Source organism: Plectropomus leopardus, chromosome 18 (assembly GCF_026936395.1).
Source record: "Plectropomus leopardus strain MGB_pleo_1.0 chromosome 18, ASM2693639v1, whole genome shotgun sequence".
NCBI lineage: Eukaryota > Metazoa > Chordata > Actinopteri > Perciformes > Serranidae > Plectropomus > Plectropomus leopardus.
This window is the reverse complement of record NC_142193.1, coordinates 17,812,461-17,831,350: the sequence shown is the minus strand read 5'-3', so window position 1 is coordinate 17,831,350 and position 18,890 is coordinate 17,812,461. Positions and strand designations below refer to the sequence as shown.

At 39.8% G+C, this 18,890-nt stretch overlaps 1 protein-coding gene across 4 annotated transcripts in view; it reads left to right on the top strand.

Annotated features, from left to right (window-relative positions):
• cyth1a (cytohesin 1a) overlaps positions 1-18,890 on the top strand; it is a 51,248-nt gene that overhangs the window by 8,953 nt on the left and 23,405 nt on the right. The window contains exon 1 of one of the 4 annotated variants that reach the window (XM_042504949.2): positions 8,165-8,409. The exons of 2 other annotated variants lie outside the window; for them this stretch is intronic. In XM_042504949.2, coding sequence (XP_042360883.1) covers positions 8,382-8,409 — 28 coding nt within the window. In that variant the 5' untranslated portion in view covers positions 8,165-8,381. Of the gene's footprint in view, positions 1-8,164; positions 8,410-16,287; positions 16,547-18,890 lie in introns of those variants that run through there. One more of the 4 variants, XM_088090905.1, reaches the window with a different exon arrangement.

Below are 18,890 nucleotides of genomic sequence, written 5' to 3'. Positions count from 1 at the left end.
CAGCTTTGTCTTGATTTTCTCTCATGGAAATTACACCATGTGGACGCCAGGGGCAGCTGAGGACAAAGTGATCCCTTTGGGAGCATAAACAAACCCATCAGCAGCAGCAGCAGCAGCGTTCAGAATATTTGCCAAATCAGCTGGTTGTAAAGGAGGGCACGGGCCCGTATTGACAGTGGGTAATGACACCAACATGATTATTGTTGTGGTTCTGTTTGGGGTCCTGGGCGTCTTTGTCAGCTTGAAAATAAATTACTTATTCCTAATTTTATAATCATCATTTTGAACTGACAACTTGTTTCAGACGTCTACAGATTACCTCTGTTTGGGTTATTACACACCCAGCTATAAAACATGGTTGAATACAAGTGATTTCCATATGCTCTGTATCTGTGGTTTATGTTCAAAGTACTTTTTTATACAGCAATAGCTCCCCAAAATCCCAAGTTAATGTGGATTTCTGCTATTTGAGTTTGTCAGAGGTTTAACAAAGAGTTTGACACTGGAGTCTAATTGGCCCCAAAACAAATGATATTACTTTGTAGTCAGATGATATGTACTATAAATATTCTGCCATATGCACGTAGGTTCACGGCTTTACTGTGAGCGAATTACACTTCCAGTAAAGGATGAAAAAAGCAGAATGCCTTTGATTGTTTTACTGGAAATAACTGTGAAAACAGAACTGGACATCAAAAGTGATTACAAATCAGAAAACCATGTGATTCCACAGAAAAGAGTTAGATCAAGGAAACCGGATTTAATAAGTCGAGGCAAGCTGTCAAATTAGTGTAAAACTTCGATTACTGGTAAATGCGGTGTACATGGCTCCTACTTTAGACACGGTATGGTGACGTCAAAAAAAGGGGCAGTATCAATTAAAACAATCAAAGAACTACAATTAACAATACTAACTAATATTTCGATAGAGTATAACTGCATAAAACTGGGTAAGGTAACGTTAAGCAGCAAATAACTTGTACTTCTACTAACTTTAAGAGCTTGCTAACTTTAGCTCTTTATGCTAATGCAGTTATTAGTTTGCTATTGATTGCCATTTTGTTGCTTAACGTTACGTTACTTAACTTAACGGATATATCGTAATTTTAGGTAGTATTGTTCACCTCTGTGTTATTGTAGGAGGCTTTGTGGGTTTTTCAAACTAATGAATGCATGCTATCATATCCCGATGATAGTATTCTCCACGTTTCATGGCATTAAACATATAATACACTTATGTATTAACAATAAGCATGATAAACAATACATATGTAACCTGTAAATGATCTGTGATTAGTAAGCTTAAAAGGCTTACTAATACAGAGACATGGATATGACACAATGTATTATATATACAGTCAGGAGGATACTTTATTTATCACAATAACTGCAATACGACAAAACAATGTGCAGTTTATCACAGTGGCCTTCAGATTATGAAGCGGGATAAACACATGGGATTTTCAACCTTAACACACTCTGTAACCCACATGGTTGATCAGTAAGCTCCTGTGTACATATACAGAGGAAGAACACAACATTTGTATGTTATAGATTTCATGTGAAGTGTTATACCACTGGTGATACAGATTGACGTGTCTTGGATGCTGAAGGAGACAGACTCTGCCAGCGAGCTGCTTCAAAGAGGCGTGTGTGGGAATCCAAACAGAGGCAGATGAAATCCACACAGCTCTATAAGCCAAATAAGATCCTTCTGGCTGCATGGGAGGATTTGTTTTTCTCCGAGTTCTTGGTTTTTATCTTGATGAAATGGCATGAAACGAACAGGCGTGGTAGCATGTTTGCTGGCGAACAGAAAAATAATGTTCTTGATTGTGTTTTTGTATTATCGTTGACATTTATCACATACTGTAACTCTTATTGTTGTACTGTAAATGCACAAACATGCATCAAGCTTTCATGCCTGCATACATGATTCATCTATGAACAAACAGACCTTTATTTTGTCATTCCGTAGTTGTTAGTCTGACTTATGCATAATAAATTATAGATGAACAAATGCTTTGTCCGCCCGTACTCTTTCACCGCTTGTTGGGTGTGATGTCAACTGCAGAAATGTATGCAGTGCAGAATGCTGCGAGTCTAGCCTGAGGAAGAGTGACTTCTAGACAGGCTGTCCTACTTCAGCAGCTCTCTGCATTTCACACCCTCTTCCTAAAATGGATTTGCAAAGTCATATTCTCTGACAGCAGTATTTCTGTATGTATATAGGTGAGGAAAATAGGAGAAAAATATATTCGACTATGAAGAAAATTGCCTCGCTGTTATGGAGAGTGTGGTGTATGTTAAAAATAGAACTTGATGTTTGTAATTGCCAAGTGATTGGTCGCCCACTGAGTGTTTTTCTCTCACATTCACATTGGAAAAGAGACATGAGAGCCAGATGTATTCATGGCTCATGTCAGTAATTAATCGCTCAGGTCCGCCCACCCTCTCACCCGGAAAATTATGGGATGGATTGATCCAAAGGTCTCATTACCTCTGACTGCACCTGTAAAAAGAAAGCAGTGGTTTCAAAATCAGCTTGTGCAATGAGTCATGATGCATGGAGATCCTAAACTCCCGCCACAGCTTATGCCGAAGAATGTCCGCCATGCATGTAGTAATCATACTGATAACAGAGACATTTTTCATGCTTGTTGTTCATCTCTTTCAAACAGGTGTGCTGAAATTATAACCTCCTGTTTCTTAATTCTGGGAAGTTAGTTTTGTTTGTGAGTCAAAGACAAAATGTTAAGAAATATGAGGCAATTGCGTGGGTATTTGTATAACAATGTCTGGCTCCTTAGGGATCATTCATCATTTAGGGATCATTTTTAGTGATGTGTGTGTTCAGATAATGAATGATTGAAACCTTTATTGCCCCGTTTATTGCACCGAGAGCGAAAAAATATAAACGACAAAAAACATCAACATCCACACTGGACAGCACATAATAATATAAAAAAAATCATCAAAAAAACATCACTTAAAAACATGATCAAAGCATCTCAGGATTACATGAAAGAAATGTCAAGTAGCAAGTTCAGTTAGAGAGGCTACTGTGCAAAGTTTCCTTACATGCCATTTCTTGTTTCTGCAGTTTGGACTGTAATTACAGCAGATGCTCAGCAGGGGTCACTCATGGCATCTTTTCTCATGGGATGGTTAAGATTATATTCCCTTTCCTCCCCCATCTAATTCAGGTTATTTAAACACATAGATTTACTTGTTACTTTGATTCTCAATCAACCTTGTGGTTTCAGGATTAACTCTGTCGTACAGTTACAGTCATACTGATGATTGTGGAAAGTTGACCACAACATTGTGCCAAGCACACACAGCTGGTCTTAAAGTCCCAAACCTAACCCTTCAGACACGTTTATCAGTTAAAGGTCATTTTACTGATTTTCTGCATTAAAGCCAGTGTTCCCACAGTCATGGAAAACCTGGAAAAGTAATTAAATTTCACAATCACATTTTCCAGGCCCGGAAAAGTCATTGAATTTTGTTGTGTGTAATGAAATTGTTACAGTACTCTTCCATGGATTACCTTCCACATAATGTTACATTAGAGCAGGTTTATTTTCTGAAGCTGTCCATGTAGCATAACTCTAATATGCGTTGATGTGTCACACAGTTTGTTGTCAGTGAATTCAGTCTCTCCCTCCATGTGTGCTAGCAAGCTGAAATTACATTTACAGGCAAGTAGGGACAGAAAAGAAAGGAAAAGTGGAAAAGTTTTGAAATTTTGCTCATGAAAATGTGTAGGAACCCTGCAAGGTGACTTTTATCACAATGTCTTCTCTACCTTTGGATGTTGTTCTCTAAACGTTTGAGAAAATTATGTACTCATTTACAGAAGAAAGGCTGCGTTATAAACAAAGGTCATGGAGTTTGAAAGATATCAATCACTAAAAGTCAGGATTATTTATTGCCAAAAAAAGGCATGAATAATCCAGGTCCAGGCACTCAACATGGTTTAAAGAATACAAAAGGCCTTTATTTCAGCGGGCTAGAAGCACTAAAAATACACCAATTTGTATTGGCTTGCACCCTCCTCAGGGTGTGAACCCTTTGAACTCTCGAACCGTCTTTAGTGCCTGGACCTCGGCCATTTCTGCCTTTTTTCTAGGAATAAGTTTTCCTCTCTTTTTTTTTGAAGAATTCCCCTCCATGATGCCAATGGTACTCTTGCTACCTTTTTCTGTCACATAAACGTCAGGATATCTCAGCCTTTGCTGCACTAATTTGACCGTCATTTTTCTCCCTGCTTTATTGCTGGAATATGCCATTAAATGCTGAATCTATGTTTCATAATCTAAAGAAAGAGACACAATGTGAGGGGGACATCTGACCACCATGGAGAGAGCTGTCATGCTGAATTGCTTGTTTAAAGTCAATAGCACTGTTGTCAGAAATATTGATTTATCAATTAATTGATAAATTATCAATTTATTTTAATTTATCAAATTAATCGCACACTTTATTAAGAGCTCCAATAGTTTTATCTCTACAATGCTTCGATCTAACAGAGATTTTAATCAGGCATTTTCAAAGTAGTATCAAAGTTAAAAATTCCAGTATCTTAATGACACAAGTCAGAAGTCACATTCGATGGTCAGCCAGTGGACAGAGGAATACAGGAGGCACCTTTCAAACATGAGAGCCAGGATTCCTGAGAACTGGCTCTGTCTCTTGCAACAACACTGTGATCTAAGGGCTTAACATGGTACGCAAAGACCGAACAACGCCTATTCCGTCATACGACCATGAAAGGCCTGTGTGGGGTTAAAATGTCCCCTGCTGTTGCAGATTTAGTTGTTTGGAAGTTGACAAAGAAGCCCTGTATTGATTTTCTTACTGAATCTGCTTTACCATCATTGCAGACAGAGCAAAGGAACAAAAGCAAATACTTGCAAAATAAAAGTAAAATAACCTTGAAGGTTTTTTTTGTATTGTATAACCTTAAACTGTCAGGTGTTACTGTTACCTTCAAACTGAAGCAGCCTGAAAATGAACCAAAACTGCATAAACAACAGAGATGTTTGATGAAACAAGAACACTTTGTCCAGCTCCATCTTTTAACATGCAAGAACAAAATCTTGTATGACGCTGTTTTGACGTTGGAGGATCAGTTTTGCATGTCTTTGTGTAGATCAGGAAGTTGCAGACAACAATGAGTTGAAATCAACCGATTATCTCTTCATTTAAAGGTCAAATGGTTCTCTGGTTTCAGTTGTTCTGAGGTCTTCAGCACAGATTTACTGCAGTGCTCGGGGGAATGGATGAACTCTTGAACAATGAATTGAAACTTTGTGGGAACAGGGTTCACTTCACACAGGCTACATTGTCAGTTGTTGAGTTTGGGCAGCACAACTGAGGCATTCATGGGCCACAGCTTGAGGGTGAGCCCCTCAACTGAAGTGGCCATGCAGACTGCAGGGCCTCTCAAGGGTGGGTTTGTGCTTTTGCTTTAGGTGTCTTGATGATCTCTGAGCTGATATGGTCTTGAGAAAAGGGCTGAATTCCAATATTTGGTCTTTATTCCTGCCATTAACCCCTCGAAACCTAAGCAAATTAGCTTGACTCCTTCCCAAAATATGGCAAGAGGGCAACAAGCAACTAAACAAGAAATGGCCTAAAAATGAGTTTAAAAAAATGAAATAAAATTACCTGAAAATAAGCCAAATGAAAAGGAAATGTAAAAAAAAAAAACAAAGAAAGAAACTTGCCTGATTAAATGTTTTTTTCTGTAACATACATTTCAAATAAAAAACAACACATTCATAATTATTATTATTATTATTTTTTATTTAAAAAATAAGTTTTTGGTTATCACCTTTAACTTAGGTCTTGCAATTTGTTGGACTTTTTTTTGCCACCTTGCTCATTGCCTTACCCCCCATGTTTTCTAATAAAAAAAAAAGTTTCAATGGTTTAAATGCCTGTAGAAGGTGTCTAAACAAAGCTAAAGAAAACTGATGACAATCCAGGTTTCAAATGGTTAAAATATAGCTAGACATCCAGCTTTTTGCACATGTTTTACTCCTTGTGCATCAGATAGGATAGGAGAGGAGGTATTTTCCCCTGGCCTCTTTCACTGGCTGTGAGCGCAGCATTCCTCCTGGCTCTGCAGCGTTCATCAACAGGCAGGGACAGGCTCGCACTTTCCTATCTGACAGCCGAGCAGGTGTTATACAAACAGCAGGCTGATGTATTCACTTTTAACAAGGGGATCGAAAGCTGGGTGCCCTTGCAGTTTTTTCTAAGATATGCAGCCAAAAAACGTCTCCCTACTAGTGCAGCCATCAGGTGCTCCTTTGATCACAGGCAGCATAAATGTGTATAGATGGGCCAGGATGAAACATGAAAGTAATAAATGATAGTAAAAAAAAAGATGAGGCTGTTATTCATGGGCAGGTGCTGGTTTCTGGCAAGGTGAATCAGTCATAAAACATGTTGCTAAGAATCACTGGGATTTGGTAGAACCAGTTTCAGCATTACTGACACATCCGAATGTACGTGTCTGTAATCTTGTTGGAGTGAGCCAACACTTGAAGTTGTGTAACTGAACCACAGAAATGTTCCTGATGATAAAAAGGTGCAGTATTTCTAACATTGCTTTGAGAAGTGTAGTCTAAATTATTTTTTAAAAAAATAGTCCAAAATGTTACAAATTGTTGTAAGGCCAGTAAAAGCAATGAGCAGCTGTACTGATGTTAGACATGTGCGAATATGCTGTGATTATATTTGCAAGTATTAGGTCATGTCTTCACCGCAGACAGGTGTTGTTGCTATTTTCTAAAGAATGGTAAAAGTATGACTGCCACACACACACACACACACACACACACACACACACACACACGTCTGCTCTCTGCGGATGTGGTGAATCAAATGCAGCAACAAGCGCAAGATCAGCAACAGCAGCGGTGAACTGCTGTCTGTGTGTGTCAATCACTTTTCTCTCCCTGCCCCCAACCATGTCCCAACAACAGTTAGGTGTGTGTGTGTGTGTGTGTGTGTGTGTGTGAGAGAGAGCGAGAGAGAGAACACAGTGCCCCTGGTAACAGGGTGTAACCACAAGCGTCAAACGCGTCATCTGGCCCATTTGCTGCACCTTAATCTGAGCAACGTCAACACTGCAGAGATAGAAGATTGTTACCGGATATGGAGCAGCTCTTCTTTAAAAATAAGAGTCAAACAAATAAGAATTGTTTATTATTTGATTTTCCAATATGCTGTAGAGGCCGTGTATGCTGCAGTGCATTTACTATATCTCAGCAGAAACCCAACTAGGCCTATTTTTTTCCAGGTGATTTTAAACTAATGAAAACATAGTAATGGATATTACTAACCATATCATTTCTGTCGTGAGACAATCCTAAATTCTACAAACTAGACCTTTAATATGTAATATGATCATAGATTCAAATATGTTTGCTACTTTCTGGAGGTGTATGGTTTGAGTATGTGGACTTGAATAGCATAGCTATCTAACTCTAAAAAAAAGTTGATATTCGGTAGTAATGCAAATCAATTTAAAGTTAATTTATGGAACAGTCTTAATATGGAGCTGAGGCAATGACCACTATAAAATAATGTATAAAAACATGATTTTCACAAGGTACAGGGATATAGAGGGGTTTTGACAGTCATCAGGTGTTTTCAGGGATTGTTGTTCATTTATTTGGTTATTTAAAATGTATTTTTTTCCTAGTTTATCTTCCTCCTTTTTCTGTAAATAATAATGAAATAATAAATAAATACATAATAATAATAAATAATGAAAAATCTTAGATATTTGACTTTGAGTATGTGGGTGTTTTGATATTTAATTAATTGCAGTATAGTTTTAAATGGACAATGAAGCTGGTTAATTAAAATTCAAGAATTTTTAGTGATGGGATGAGATTAAATAAGTTTTTACTTCTTCTCACTCCTCAAATATGTAAACCAATCATCACTGACCATTATTTTAGCTTTATGTTTTTCATCGTCTGAAATATTATTTTTTTGTCTGTCTGCTTTTGTGTAATACTTTGTCTTTTCTTTACACTGGAGGCAGAAGAAAGCCGTTTGAGGGTTTTATTGTGAAAGTCATAGCCGGAAGCTCGTTGATTTACTCCGGTTTGTATTGACAGAGGCTCGCGCGCAGTAAAGATTGGCTGGTTAAATCTCGTCTCTACAAACCACTCCCTTGAGTTCTCGGCAGAGCTACCCTTCACTTGCCGAAGAAACTAGTCCCAAGTGTATTTGCTAACTTGGCAGAAAGAAAAACTATTAAAATATTTGTCGATACTACTCTCTGGTCAAAGTTTCGACGCTCGGAAACTACTTCAAACTTTTAGAAGTCGGACCTGCCAGAGGAAGACAGCATGGTGTTGAAGTCAGAAGACGGCGTAGGTGAGTGAGTCAAGGAAATACATTTTTCGTCGTCTAAATATCGTTAAATGTCTCTACAGGACTGTGTTTACTTGAAAATGTGTGAATGGGAAGTTTTAAACAGTGTTTATAGGTGGTTTATTTAACGGTGAATCTCAGGGACCGAGTTTGTGTAGTGAATGCGGGATCGCCTGGCCTTGTTTACAGTGTTTACGCTGCCATTTGCTCTGTGAGTCAACTTTGTGCATATTTTATCAACCAATGTGTTTTTTTTGAAAAGGCTAAACTTTGCGTGCCTTCCTTAAAAATGAAATGCAGTGTAAGGAAAATAATAGCGTCAGCATACAATGGAAAACTTTTTTTAAATTACAAATTTAGCTTAAAAACTTGAGTGCAAGGCATTAAGGTAATAACAATAATAGCTATTTATTTGACACCTTTTTTAAAAACAGTTGTTTATGAAGTGATTTGAAAGACAAAAGTAAAGGCAGGAACTCATGGAATAATAAAATAAACATTAACAAACATGGCAAACAGAGAAATCAACCAAAAGGCAAGAACAAAATACGTATACAAAAGGTCAGCAAGAATAAAGCAAATAAAAGGAATAAAAGTGATAAAGCAGGCAGATTTTTAAAGGCAGTTAAAGTACTGAATGAATATAATTTGTAAAAATATAAGAATAAATGTAATAAAAGAAAAAATAGAATAAAAAACAGATAAAAGGGAGATAGATGAACAAGTAAATACATCTAAAACATGAAAAGATGGTAAGATCAGGACATAAGTGTAAGGAATGGATAAATAGAGTAAGAGCAGCTACATGAATGAAGAGAGGAAGAGAGATATAAAAAAAAGAACAATAGAGAATAGAGCCTATGGTTACTGCCACTTTATTTTAAGATTTTTAAATGGTATGTAGATTGACACAGTCTAATCAGTTGTTTTTTGCAAGTAGTAGTTTTAGCACTCTGTGTGTTATTTCTTGACCGCATCTAAATACTTAAGTAGCAGTTTTATTGCTTGAAACCTTGATGCACAACAGCTTCTGCTTTATAGAGAACATCTTCGGTGTCAGTTTTCATTGACTGCTGAACTATCAGCAGCAACAGGTGTGAGAGCAGTTACTGCTCCAGTGTCAGCATGGCAGCAAAGCACTGTTCTTCATATTTACATGTTAGTTTTCTGCTTTATTCCTGAGTTTGAGTAGGTTATCTAAATAAAGGTCACTCTATAATCCTCACAAAAAGCCCATTCCAACAGCTGTAATATTGTTTTAAACCATATGTAATTCCTTTACATGCGGTTCAGTTTTATTATTACCACAGACTGTATTACTATATAGAAATAAATGAGTGTGCAGCCTTTGAAGTCACAAAGAAAGCCTTTGTTGCTGAGCATGACTGGCTTTCATCTCCTTGGCTTGGTTTAGCTGGCAGCATTAATTAGCACCCTCAACTTGCGTCACTATTAATCGTGTTAGAGAACAGTGAACGTCTGACTGACTGATCCTGTTATACGCTGCTGCTCTTTTGTTCTGCTGATGGAAAAGGGAGAACTTGCACACTTCTTTGCTCACTTAGTGGCCCCCATGGCTGAGTCTTGCTGGCACACAGATGCATTGTGTTTACAGGGATGAGAGTAAGGGAACAGTCGATTCTCTCCGAGTCCATTTGTCTCTGCCACTTAGAGGTGGGTGGTCTGGGAAGTTAAAGTAGTTGTCACTAATGGTTCCCTAATGAGTGGTGCTGAGAGCTCTAATGGGCCCTCCAGAACAGTGTGCCCTGCCTGGCACTAATGCCTTGATGGTTTGATAATCATCATCCTCTCCCCATAATCATATTTTAGCCTTCTTTCTGCATCAGTTTTGGTCCTCTTCTCCACCCAGGACAGTGTCCATTCTGCATCATTCTGCGCGGTCAATGCTATAATACAATCAGGCAAATGTGTATTTACTATACAGTGCAGAAAGGTGTTGTTTTGAGTCTCATATTTGGTAGCTCAGCAGCACTCAATAGGCTGCACTGCCGACATTTTTAGGGCAGTGTCACCAGTCAAAAAAAGAGGCAGAACAGTTCATGAAACATTTAAAAAGTTAACCAATTATTTTAATCAAAATTAACTAGTTGATTAATTATTGTTGTCAAGGTTAGACTTGTGTCAATTTCTGGTTTAGCCAGCCCAGTGTACGAGCTTAAACTAGTTTGATTTTATGCAAACTGGCTGCATACAGTCTGTGTGGAGAGGCAGAGTGCATTTGCTGAAATGCAGTCTTGCAATCAGCTATTGTCTGATGACGATTTAGTTTTATATTATCTTATTTTTGTATCTATCTGCACTCATATGCAAGTATCTGTTTATAGAGATTATTTTAATTGACATGGAAGAGGAAGTCTTAACTTAGATATCCACTTACTACTGCGGATCTCCTGAAATATTGGCCGTTGCCCCCAGAGGCTTATTGTCTTCGGACCAATAGCTGGTTTTGTGATTAACAATATAACAACTGGATTAACATAATATTATGTTTGTTTTAAAACGGACAAATGGAGCCTCTAGCATAGCATCAAGTAATGTCATATGTCATGAGCATGATAAAACACTCTCGCCAAGTTGAATTTGGCCCAACCCTGGTTAAGATCTAAGCCACAGAGTATAAATATATATTTTATTCTCAGTTTATGGAGCCAGAAAACAAAATAGGATTTCTTAGCCACAGTTATGCAGCTCTATCCAAGTCTAAACTTTATCCAAAATAATTAATTAATGAGGTGATCATCAATTTTGATGAACAATTTTGATCGCAGGGTAATCGTTTAAGACATTTATCAAGGCTAAGTTTCAAGTATTTGTTGCTCTGAAATAAGATAATTTGCTGTTCTTCTCTTTTGTATCTAAGTTTGATGCCTTTTAATCTCTAGTGTGTTAGTTAGACAAAACAATCTAACTATGTCACCCTGAGCTCTTGGAGCTTGTGTGTATGTTTCACTATGTTCTGACATTTTTATAGACTCAACATTTATTCAGTTTTATGTGATACACATAATGTCACTCGTTCTGTCTGTCTAACACATTTGACAGTTATTGCTGATTTGCATGGGAGCTGTATTTGCTCACATAAGCTTGTCATCATGTAGGCCTGTGAGGAGCCGTATCCTCTGTTCCACAAACAGATAAAGTGGTCCTAAAATTGGCCACACTGTGCCATGGTTTCATTTTGGTAATAATTTCTCTGTCTCTCAGTCAGAAGCATGTCATACACACAGCCTTTCTTTCTCTAGGTATTGAAATTACACCAGAATTTTTATTCTTCACTTCTGCTTTTGTCTTTCTTCCGGCCTGTTTAGTCTCCTATTCATTTTTCTCTTTTATTCCAGTACTGATTTGAGTGACTTGCAGCAGAGCTGTACCAAATAATTTGCAGCTAGCTAAATATATGTGATAATTACCAAAATTCACAACATGCTTTTATGTTACAACATATTCTGCTTCAATCCATATTTGTTTTTGTTGAGCTTTTCAAAAACAATGTTTTCCCTGCAGTCAGAAAACTGTTTTTCCTCCCACTTGATGCACTCAAAGGGAGAGATGCACCTTTATTAATGTGGCAGTCTGTCTTACAGCAGCACAAATGACATGTATTCAGTGAGGAAAGTTGATTTAATAATTAGAAGACAAACTCATTAAATCACTGAATCACTTTATTCAAACCGCTTTATTCAAAAATCTCAGCAGAAGCTTGAATGTAGAAAAAGAGACATTCAGTACAGCCCCAACGTGCAGGTTTGTTTGCATGTAGAGACACGCCTGGAGTCATTTCCTTCATGCAGGACAAAATTCTGTGATCAGTCCTGCTGATAGTGCATTGGAAATTTAAAATGGCGCCTAGCAGGAAATCCAGAGAGTGGGCAGGTCACCTATCAAACACAGCTCTGGGTGCAGGTTAGGGTTTGGTTGCGCTTGCATAGTCTGCGCAGCATTATTTGTATGTCATTTGTTTGGGCTGCAGGAAAGTGATGCCAAAGTGAAAGCAGCAGTCCAACATGACACGCTTTGCTCCTGATGTCGAAAAGCAAGTTTTTAGTGTTGCTTATCAGATCTTTTGTTGATTTTACAAATGATTTTACTATTTGTCTGGTGTGTTGTCTTTTTAAAAACACAAAGAATGCATTAGGAAAGATCTGGCACCATAGAATCTCTGTAAAAGAGGTAAACAATGCATGCTGAGTTGTATGGCTGCTTTGTTCGAGTCCTTTTGGTTTTTGTGCACTGTTGAATGTGCATGCCATCATGTTGTGACAGAGTTGAAGGATTAAGATTATAAAGAAAAAAGAATGGCCATTTTATTGCCTTTCCTACAGGATGGGTGGGTTAAGCCACAGCTTTCACTCCTCCTCTGAACTATGAGAACGGCTCACAAACAGGAAGCCAAGAGTTTGACAATATGCTCAACAGGAAGTGACATCCCACGGTTTGTGTGTGGGCTGAAATATCTTCACTGCTTTCTGACATAAAAGGCAACAGAGAGACAGATAATAAGACACTAGGAGAAAAGAGATCAGTGGCTCTTCCAGCTTTTCTGTCATGTGTTTTGCAAATGTGTGTGTGTGTGTGAGCGTTTTACTGGCAAGAGAGGATGTTGATAGTAGGACAGTCCCGATAAGAATCAAGGCCAGCAGGATCAGAGCACAAAGGCGTGCATTGTGGGTAGAAATAGCACTTCCGCTTTTGAGGGAAAACATTGAAAGCCCCCACATCGGCCTATCTAAACAATTAACCTTGATAAATGCCAATAAAACAGAATGGATTATTTAAGAAAGCTGATCTTTTGTGTTCATAGTGATGGATTGTATGTGTGTGTCTGCGTGCTGCTGCAGGATGTTTATGCTGTTGAGTCGTCTGTGTGTTTGCTTTACACCGAAGCTGTGTTTGTGGTGACAGGCCTCCTCGCTATACGTGCTTCAGCTTCCATATGGTCACATCCTCTGGTCCCAGCATTCCTTCACAGCTGCCTACGCACAGCTAGCTAACTGATGGTGCACTGTCTCTGGGATGTTGATGTTCTCTCAGAGGAGCAGCAGTTGAATCCTGTGACTCAAAAGTGTGGCAGACACCTGACTGGACTCATATACATGCAACAAGGCGGCGTTGTTTTTGTGAGACAGACAAGGCTCAAAAACATGGGATACTTTTAACTGTGCTGTGCGGTTGTTCCTAACCTGGGGTTAAGTGTTGCCAAAAAAATCTGCAGTGTCACACTGTTTATCTGTAGAGTACTGCACTTTGTCAAGTTTGAGTCATGGGGTCGATAACTGATGTGTGGATCCGGTTAGAGCGGATCAGATCACATCGATGCATGAGAGGTGCAGCTGCTACAGAGGCAGTGAATGCAAACTTTTACGGTGGATTTCCACCGCTTGCATGTGCGTTGCGTTACAGCTCCGCTGCGGTTTTGCTCCGTGCTCCGTCATCCGTCAAACCCCACCAGTTGTGTTTTGAGTCTGGCACAGCACCGCCGTATCAGCTGGAGTGGTGCGACTGAGGAGTTCTCGCAGTCGTTACAGAATCACGCGCAGTATATATTTACAGAAGAAAAAGTAGTAACTCCATTCACTCCCAGGATTAATTACAGTGATGCCAATTCACTCCCATAACTCCCAATAAGTTGCTCCATGCCATTTCCTTTCTATGGTTGTCCTTATAAAAGGATGTGTGGTGTCATAAATAATTTTGTGGTTTTCCACCTTCCAAATTGACTTCTCCTTGTCCGTGTTGCCGGTAATGACCCCCGAAAACCTCTGACCTGTTGAATCCAGGCCTGGATCCGCTTATTTTGACGTTTTGTTGATGTAGTTAAGTGAAATATGATCAGACATAAACACGGAGGGTGGCGTGTGGCGTGTTGGCATGACCAAGTGAACAAGTTTATCCTGTTACATTGCATTTTGATATATTCAGACATCTCATCCAGGATATAAATCATCACTTGGTCTACGTCAGAAGTGGCTTTAACTCCTCTAATACATGGATGGCATACTGACACGAGTCAGAGGACGCTCCGTCACTGTGACTGCAGAGTGCAGCCGGCACAGCAGAGGGCTCCAGGTTGACTCATAAAGACAAACAGACATGAGGCAAGCACTCACATCTGCTCTGTGATGCAGACGCACCCGGGGCAAGTGTACACTCATGCTGTAAAAACACACTGCTTGGGATGTGACGAGGAGGAATGCTGGGAATCTTGTGCAGTCGTTTGCAACGCATCATCAGCATGGGGTTAGTGGTCATGCACTAGTCTTAACAAAAAAATACACAATTGTCAATTGGACAGACTCCATTGTTTATCTGGAGTTTGGTGGTGAAAATGAGATCACGACTGGTCCTATGACTGATCAGGAGAGGGAGACCTGGCTCAAATTGCTGACTCATAACAACAGCTCATGACTTCCTCACTGTCTCGTAAGGAGGTGACAGGATGGGTCCAAAGAAGAATAAATGTTCATCCTGTTCACCTTCAAGTTGAGCACTAATTTATCTCTGTATAGCTGCCTTCAGTTGATAAGAAATATGCTCTGTGTTATATTGTGAGGTAGCGTAGAGAGCATAGTGTAGACACTGGCAGAGGCAAAGTTGCAGTGCATGTCATCAAAAAGCTTTAGCATTAGATTTAGGTAAGTTTGTAAACTATACCACAAACCTGGTAACCCCACCTAATTACTGACATTTCAACATGCATTACTTTTGCTGGCGAGATTGTTGTGTATTTTTAGTGTTGTGTTGTAGAGTTGGGAAATTCAGAAACACAGAGGATGATTTTTTTCTTCCATCACTATCTACCTACCTTACCTGCATGTTGTGCTCCTGGCTTAGTCACATTATACTACTGTTATCTCATTGGCTGAGCTTCAAAAGGTCAGCAGTAGGCAGTGCGGTTATTATGAATGGGGAAATTTGCTATACAGACCAAATCTGTTTTTTGTTCCTGGCTAAAAACATGTTAATTTTTACTATAAAGTCAGGCTCTTAAACAAAGGGGTCTGATGAGATTGTCTGGCTTCTGTGTTCATTTTTCAGCTCTGGAGGTTGCAACTTGTGCATCTACCTAGTTGGCTTCCACAACTCTTCCCATAGAAAAACAGTAGCACAGCCGATGCGGAGAGGTTGTTGAAGGCTTGCATCTTTTTTCTTAAGGTGTTATCTCTAGAGTCCCTGAACATATTTCTAAATTAAGCTACACATGACATGAGACTTTTGAATTAATCCTTTTTCAAAAAATCTGACCCCCTTTTTGACACAAAGCAGACTTTATGTTTTCTCTTTTAAGCTACCGGCTGATGTGGCTATGATGCACCATCTTACCCCTCTGAATCACTGTTCATATGTTTTGTTTTGTTTTTTTGTATGTTGCTCATCATTGTAATCCTGTCATTAGGATTGATTCTCAAACTCAATATCTTTTGAGTACCAAGAGAATTGTGTCCATATTTGTCTTGATTTCTTGAATTTTGATGCAGCTTAGTTGATAAGTCAGATTTCTCCCCAAATAATTTTCAAATACATATTTAATCATACATATCTGTATTGAAAGAAAGTCATGTGGCTATATCTGTCTATCTATCTATCTATCTATCTATCTATCTATCTATATATATATATATATATATATATATATATATATATATATATATATATACACACATACTGTATATTGTTGTGTGTGTGTGTGTGTGTGTGTGTGTGTGTGTAGGCAGAGAGAGGAATGACCACTGGGTGGAGCCTCCATGTTAATAGTAGTGACAGCAAAATTGAGAGAGAGTAGAGAGAGAAAGGGAGGGAGAGGAGGGAGTGAGGTAGTGAGTAAGGCTCCTTCTTCAAATGGACTGTGTCAGTGTGCTGTGTGAGCATGCTGGGAGCTGATAGCTGTGCTGTGCAGTTGAGGAAACCTGGCAGTATCTCTCTCCCTGACTGGAGGAGCAGGCTCCTTCTCTCTGCCACTTGTCATGAGGACGTCCGGCTCGCCTTCATTAAGCCACACAAGCTGACAGAAAAAGAGCCTGCTGGGTGTGTTTTTATATCAAGGAGGAGAGATAAGGTGGAGTAGAGACATAAGAGGAGCTCTCTGGGAAGAAATTGAAACTTCGGAGGATTTCTCTCACAGGTTAGCTTTAAATGTATGTCTGTGTTTATTTGTTATACTCATCTTGTGTTGTTTTCCACAAGTCTGTTTATGTAGCTTGGCGTCTCTGGTATGTTGTTGTCATGTGGGACTTTGGTCAGTTTTCATTGACTCTGTGTCCACCCCCTGCTACACTTTGACAGTATTTGAGATTAAAAGGGTGAAGCTGGGCATAATGCATGCTGCCCAGATCAAAAACAGCAAGGATTAGAATAATTTAAAGTGCTAGTTTGACTTTTTCATGTGCTGGGCTGTCTTGTCATTCTCCAGCCTGGTTTGTTGTGATGTGGTCAAGGCCAGTGAAGGGAGCGCCGCTGACTGACACTTGAGATGATTGAGTACTGGTGCAGCAGGCAAACGTCTTGGCACTGTGTTGCTGTCAGCGGGGGTGAGGTGTGTCTGTATGAATCGGCAGGGATGGTATGAAGGCCTATGTTTGTGTGACTGTCTGGTATCATATATCTGAGGCACAAGCAGAGGCTTCATAACCACAGCTGCGGAAGTCACACTGTGATTTCACGTAATAATGGAACTCAGAGGCACAAGATGAAGCTGGGAGGACAAAAAATTAATGTAGAGCCTGGTCACACAAGTAAAGGATGTTTGAGCCATCAGTGCCCCTGCCTGGGTCTTGTTAAGGAATGTCTTGAGAGGCAACTTTCAGACACAAAGGGAAAGCTGTGATCGTCCCACTGCTCTTCCCACTGTCTCTGTGTTCTCCGGCCATTCGCCAACCCACGCCTCCCCGGCCAAACACAGGGCTCCTTCTCCTGTCGTCTCTCTGTCCCCCTTCACCTCCTCCCACCCTCAGGACATGTCAGGTTTGTGATCCATAACTGGTGGTCCATTTCAGCCTGTTTCTGTGTTTGTGTTTGGCAGCAATAGATCTGAAGGTCAAAGAAGTTCGCTAAGGCCGTTGCCCGCCTTAAAAACTGGCATTCCTTCACAACACTCACTCCACTTTGTTAGAAGCTGTCTGGTTCAAAAGATGAGGGTGTGTGTGTGTGTGTGTGTGTGTGTGTGTGTGTGTGTGTGTGTGTGTGTGTGTGTGTGTGTGTCTGTGTGTGTGTGTGTGTGTGTGTGTGTGTGTGTGTGTGTCTGTGTGTGTGTGTGTGTGTGTGTGGTTTCAAATATATATGAGGGAGAGTCCCCCCCTGGGGGATTCTCTAAAGTAATGAGATTCAGTCTCAGATCAGAGATGAGCGGATGAGACGTTCACGTTTTAAATCGCCCTTTGTTGTTCACGCAGCAAACAGCAGCAAAGATCAGAAAGCTTAGAGCCATTTTAATAGCCTTTGGTGTACTTCTGCGTGTGTTGTTGCCTAACCCAACTCACATAATCGATTGTTTGTGCGCATGTGTTTTGTGCTGAATGCATTAGACCTCATCATGAAGTGGACTGCTTCTTGTTACAGCCAGCACTTCTATTGGTATAGGCTAGGGGTCGATTGATTGGAGTCTACAGGGACCCTGGGATGGGGGGTGCTTTTTACTGTTCAAAGAGAACTGTCCATGTTATTCTAAGGACAAAGGCTGTAGAGCAGCAACAATAGCCTTAGAACAGGGGCAGAGGTATAGGGTTGGAGAAAATTGATGATCTTGGTTGCATTTTGGAGATAAGGTTGGTTAGAAACAGAGAGAAAGGTACAAAGGAGTAAATGAGAGGAGACAGGACAGAGGAAGAAGAGAAGGGGTAATCAAGAATAATAAAGAGTATTAGAAAAAAATTAATGCTGTTTGTTTCACAAATATATGGAGGAAAAAGCTTTAGACACCAGATAAAGGACCTTGTGCATTTAGCAATTCCTGCTATGAGTGTCATTCATCTGCCTCGATCAGTGCCCGCACTTCATCAAAATGTAATTATGTACAGGCACACAGACACGTGGCTGCTGAACTGGATGCGTATCTCTTTGCATATTCCCTCAGTCAGCAGATCACAGGCAGCGTTGTAGCGTAAATATATTCATTGATGTCTCCATCTGGTCAAGTAGATATAGAGAGAATAGATCCGGTGTCACGTCAAACTGTATCAGTTCACCATTCAGATCTGTGTGTGGGGCATAGATGTGTCCTTTTAGGTGCACCTCAGTGTGTATCTTGTGACCCTGCCCGGCAGTTGTGTCACTGGGGGTGGCCTAGGTGAAGAGCTTATTTAATTAATAAGTTTTTTCAATCCTTGTGCTCTGAGAGGAGCTCCCTAAATTGGGTCACATCTGCAGGGAGGGGGGTGGAAGCTGAGAGATCCTACAAGCACTGAAGAATTCTAATTTCCTTATTTTCCAAGGAGAGTTCTTCAGTGATCTGGGTGGAAATGAGACGTCTG